Below are 5707 nucleotides of genomic sequence, written 5' to 3'. Positions count from 1 at the left end.
AAGGTATTGTCCAGATTGGGGACTTCAGCAACAAGTGATAGGGAAGGGCTGTTTCCCCTAGAAGTTGAAGTCCTCTCCACAGATGAAAAGATCCAAGTGAACAGCACAGACATCACGGCCCTCAGTGTGTCTAGAATTGAAGCCCTGGCCTCCTCAGCAGGGATGCCCTTGGCAGCCACTGACCCACCAGGAGTCGCCACATGGAAGGACACTGCCCCATCAGGACAAACAAGGGTGTACAGAAAGGCCCTTAGAGTGGCACTGGAGATTGTGCACGGGAGAATGGCCTTGGGTCAAGAAAGAACACCGCAGGAGCACGGGACCCCTCTGGCGTCCCCAAAGGGACCGGCAGAGCCAGCCCACTCAGGCCCTCGCCTTCGCCCTCGTGGTCACCTTCGCCCACGTGCTTGCCTCTGTGCCAGCTCTTGCCCTTGCTCCCACCCGTGCCCATACCCTCGCCGTCCCAGGAAACATAGGAAACAGAAAGGGACCCTCCGTAGGAGGCTTGGGCAAAGGGGAGGCCCAAGATCCCTGCTGGTGCGGCTTCCAGAGAAGGAGGATGCCCCGCCTGGTGGGGCAGCCCAGGTGCACACAGCCGTCAGCCCTGGTGCAGCCGAAATGCAAGCAAAGGCATCCCAAAGTACCAGTGCGCCCGCAAACTCCCTGACACCTTTAGGAGCTGCTGGTGAACAGCAGGGCAAGAACAAGGCGGGCCCCTCCACACTTGTGCCCTCAAGTCCCCCCGTGGTGGGGGAGGGCGTGTGGGCTAAGGAGGAGCAGCAGGCCCCCACCGGGCCCAAAGCTCTGAAGGAAGAGGCCTGGGACCCTTGGCCAGGGACTTGGGCTCCTGTGCCCCAAGGGAGCACTACCTTCCTGAGAAGCATGGGGGAGGACCCTGGCGAGGGGGCCTCGGAGCCAGGCTTGGAAGGGGCGGCGGAGTCGCCCGAGTCCCAGAACCCGAGCCTGCATTACTCTCTCCGGATTGCAAACAGGAAAAGGAAGCACCAGCTGCCAGCCTTTGAGAGAGGACGAGCAGAGCGTGCACCTCAGGTGCGCTCAAAGGCTGCTCAGACCTTCGCCAGCATTCCCAAGCTCTGCGGTGGACTAGACGGGCGAACCGTGAGCAGGGCTTTTGGCCAGGAGCCCGGTGCCGTTGACAGAGGAGCGATGGTCTGGTTTCAATTCCAGGATCATCCGTTTTGGCCGGCCGTGGTCAAGAGTGTGAACAAAGCCACCCAGACAGCCAGGGTGCTCTTGATCCAGGCAAGCCTGCGCGGGGACTGCAGGGGCATCCGCGTCCCTCTGCGCAGATTAAAGCCCCTGCACTGCGATGAGAGATTCAAGCTCCTGAGGCGAGCCAGCAGAGCACACCTGCAGGGCTTGAACTGGTGCTTCTCGCTGATTGCCCACTACCGGGAAGGGGTGGCCCGGGGATCTTTCTCAGGCCCCTTCCTGCACTATTACGCCACCGACGCCAGCTACCCAATTCGGAAAGCCATCCAAGAGGGTGACCTGCGAGAGGGTGACTTCCCCAAGGTGAACTATGCCGAGCTGGACGATTCCGAGGAGGAGGAGGAGGAGGAGAAGACATTCCTGGGCAGGAAGGGGCCCTGCAAGAAACTTCTCCCCGACCGGATGAGGGCCGCGTGTGACCGACACAACCAGAAGCTGGTGGACTTCATCGTGAGGAGAAAGGGGGCCGACCCCCACCTCCTGGACATCGTGAAGGGCTGGAAGCCGTCCAGGTGGCTGGCATCCTTTCTGGAGACAAGCAAGTGCATGCTCTGCATCGAGACCTACCTGGAGGACGAGGATCAGTTGTTCACCATGGTCAAACATTTACAAAAGATCTACGAGCACACAGACGAGACCATACTCGCTATGATGAAGGGCGACAAAGTAAGATTCGTGGTGGAAGTTCTGCTGCCAGAAGCAATCATTTGGTCAATTGCCGAACTGGATGGAGTGGACTACAAGGAAGCAGAAGAGAAGTATCTGCAAGGGCCACCTGTGCACAGGCGTGAGAAAGAGCTATTTGACAAGAATATCTTAAAGGAGAGGAGGAGGAGGAGATCAGCAACCGCCAATCAGTCCTTCAGGTCTCCTCCTGCACCGCTAACCTAGGAGAGGGTCCCTTCGCTTCCCTCACCAGGTGGCATGCCTGTCTGTCTGTTGGAAATGTGTCACCCCCTCTCCGTGCCATGTACCCGTGTTGTGCAGATTTGAGTCTCTGTTCTGTTTGGATCCCCCTCTTCGTGTCCCTTCCTTTGTGTGGGCCTCCTTCGTTCCTTGACAGTTCTTGTTCCCAACCTCTTCCCCAAGTATTTGGTCCAAAGACTGCAACCGCTCTATGTCCATCTAACCTGCCGGAGGCCTGCTGGCCAGAGTCTCTGAGGAAAACACCACTGCTTCTCATCATCACTTCACCTTTGACACACTTGGCATTTGCCAGTAAGATGTGTGCCTGTTTGCTTGCTACACAAAAAGGCACTGGTGTCAGCTATTCAGCAACAAAAAACTTTGCAGACCTTGTCTATGTTTTCCCAGAAACCTCTGGATCTTTCATTCTTCCGGAGACACATGGATATAAACTGTTGGACTCTTTCTTAAGATAATTCCTGAGTTTTCCCTGCTAGGCCTCTTTTTTACTTTTTTTAAAAGAAAAAAAAAACAGTTCTGAGGGTTGAAACCAGCGGCAGGGATAGGTTTTCAGTGCCTTCCGGTACATCTTCAAACACCCACTTTGGGTTCCTGGATCTGCTGCTTGCTGTCCATACGGGGTGGGGGAATCATCAGCGTGCAGTGACCGTTTGTCAGCCTGGATTGTTAACTCCGTGTGCCCCTGAAATTCCACCTCTGAGAACGGCCCTTCAAGGGCTGACCGGCTTCCTGAAGCACACAGGCCACTGGCTGTCTTCATCACAGGCCACTGGGTCCTCTTCCCATGGCCTTCTGTCCCCAAGTGCAATGCACCCGGTCAGCCTGTTCAGGGGCTAGCTACTCTGCACCTGGGAGTCCCGGCTGGCTGCCGAGAAGCCCATCCACTGAGGACAAACTGCTGGAAAGCAAGCACTTTCTCCTGGATCCTGAATCCCCTCAGACGAGGTCGTTTGTTTCAAGTCACCTGAGCTTTAGCTGTTGTTCAAGGGCCAAGCTGGGCACCTTCCCACAGCACCTATGCACGCGGGTCAGTCAGTAGAAATGTACACCGGCCGGTCATGCTGCCCGTGCAGTGCATGATATCTGGGGCTGCAAACTGGAGAACAGCCTCTAGAAACAGCCTCCGTTCTGTTCAATGTGGCCCCTTTCTGGACATAATTTATGTACTCCATTAAATGATGTGCTGTGAAGCCCACGGATCCTGATACCCCCTGGAAACAGGATGCTTTTGGAGAATAAATGTGAGAGAGCTGGTTTATGTTTACAACTGCCTGTGAAAATAAACACTAAGGGCTTAATAGGATCCGGAGGGCATTTGCTCCGTTCTCATGGCGCTGTGCTATGTGTTCAAGTGGCAGGTCTTTGTAAAATTAGCAAAGTAGCCGTCTGGAGTCACAAGAAAGCCATCGTGTCTTTCACCTTGAACTTCTGCCCCACCATACTTGAGACTGTACCACATTATACATAGAGGAAAATGGATAAATGCACCTCCAAACCCTAGCAGGTCAGAGATTATGACCCTTGCGGTTGTCACTTTTGAAGACTCGTTTTGAATTTCATTCTCATTCTAAATAAACGTTCACAGTCACACTCGGTGTCTTGTGATTTTAGATGTGGATCTCCCCAATCATGTGAGCTCCAGGCCTAACTGACCTCCGCTTTGGCCTCCTGCAGCCCATTTCTGGACTCTCCTTGAGCCATCATCTTGGCTCTGGGAATTAGGAGGACTAGAGCGCTTCCTTGCTCAGCGGGGACCCCTACACCCAGGACAGCAGACTCGAGTTGTCTAGGACATCTCCTTTCTCTGAGTCCAACACACTCCCAACCTCAGCTTTCTCGTGAAGTCATGTTGGTGTCTGGGTTCTAACATGTTCTTTGTTGCCACATTCATTCATTCATTCATTCACTCATTCACTCACTTCTTCATAGGTCAGAGAGCAAGCCAGATGTGGATTAAGGCTCTGCTCTGGAAGGTAAACTGCAGGTGCCATAGAAAGGGCTGGAGCTCTTGTGACGCCGGTGACAGTGTAGTTGCTAAGATCACAAGGATGGACTATTTTATACTCTTAGTGAGAAAGCCCTCATGTGCTGACTGACTACATGTAGTTGGAACCAGACTCCCAGGTTTCCCCACATTTGTGAGGTGAGGTCAGGGGCGTCTGCTGGTTGGGGCAAAGGGAGGAGAGCTGGTATCTCTGGGGGGTCATTTACACCTGAGAAGCATTCTTGCCTGGGACAAGCCCCTACTGTCCTCCTCTTCGAATCAGGCTCATTGAATGGCGTGGAGGTGGCTGTGTGGACTGTGAGATCCCTTCCAGCCTGAGCACTTGCTGAGTCCACTCTTCAGTTGCCCTAAGCTGCGTCTCTGTGGCAGGTGTGAGGTGTGTTTGTGAGGTGGGAAATCCCCACCTGTCACTCACTGTAAGCTCTTGGATCAAAGAGTCCTCCTGTCCTCTGTCATCCGGCACACTGCTGAACATCAGGCCCTGCTGCTAAGGGCTGGTTGCCGTTGCTGCTTGGAGACGGCACGCACCCGTGTCCAGAGGGCTCAGTCCGTGGATGCGACTGACCGGGCGGACCGGGGCCCTGAGCCCTTTGAAGGTGATGTCATGTGGATTTTGTGCCTGGGACTCCCTGACCCCCTCATCCTTTTGTTAGTCATTCCTGGCATTTGCTTCTTGGGGTGCAACCTTGTCATTCCTGGAGCCCTCACCAAGACTTCATCTCAAGGAGATTCCTCTAAAGATGGTGCTTGTCTTAGGCAGCATCCATCTAAATTTCCCATGACATCCTCCCCATGCAGGTGTCTGTCTCAGTGTCCAATTATCCCTTTTCATGAGGACACCAGCCATATTGGATCTGGGACTCACCTCCCCTAGTATGAGCTCATCTAACTTTATCTAGTTAAATCAACAGCTACCCTTTCTCCAAAGAAAGTCACATCCTGAGGTAGTGCGAGCTAGGACTTCCACTTAGAAATTTTGGGGGGAGGAAGGAGGCACAATTGAACCCATGACACCTGGGAGGCCAGGACCACGAGTCCCCCAGCAGAGAGCTGGAACACAGCCCAGTAGCCAGGATGCATGAATCTGAAGGGCTCACTCCTGTAAGCTGTGGCTCTGCCCATGAATGCTGCCTGACTCCCGAGGCACCATCCAAAACCCCATGGCCAAAGCGGGCAGCCCGGCAGGATCGAGGGCAGAGCAAGCAGGAGCAGGGGCCTATGACTGCATTACTCAGGACCCGGAGAGGAATGAGCCAGTAGCACGAGGATGATGCTGCCTAGGAAGGAGAGTGAGTTTGCCTCTCGGGGTGGGAGAGCCAGTGGTGACACATGTGCGTAGACAGACAGACAGACAGGCACACACGCACACACACACACACACACCACACACAGATTGCACAGTGGGGGATCCTGGGCTGTCAGGCAACATGGGAGCAAAAAGTGCTGATGCCATTTAGCTGGCTGCAAGCTCACTGGGAGCTGGGAGCTAGTGGTGGGTTGAGCTTGCTGTGAAGACCTTCTCAATCCCCAACCTAGGCAGCA

General features: G+C 54.5%; 1 protein-coding gene across 1 annotated transcript; it reads left to right on the top strand.

Moving 5' to 3' along the window:
* Window positions 1–416: 416 nt before the first annotated feature.
* On the top strand, window positions 417–2572 carry LOC141419539 (PWWP domain-containing DNA repair factor 4-like). Its single transcript, XM_074062444.1, has one exon. It carries the CDS (start codon window positions 619–621, stop codon window positions 2122–2124), a length of 1506 nt encoding a protein of 501 aa, XP_073918545.1. The 5' UTR covers window positions 417–618; the 3' UTR covers window positions 2125–2572.
* The last annotated feature ends 3135 nt before the right edge of the window (window positions 2573–5707 follow it).

The sequence above is a fragment of the Castor canadensis genome, chromosome X (genome assembly GCF_047511655.1).
Source record: "Castor canadensis chromosome X, mCasCan1.hap1v2, whole genome shotgun sequence".
In the NCBI taxonomy this organism is placed as follows: domain Eukaryota; kingdom Metazoa; phylum Chordata; class Mammalia; order Rodentia; family Castoridae; genus Castor; species Castor canadensis.
This window is presented reverse-complemented; position numbering and strand designations above follow the sequence as displayed.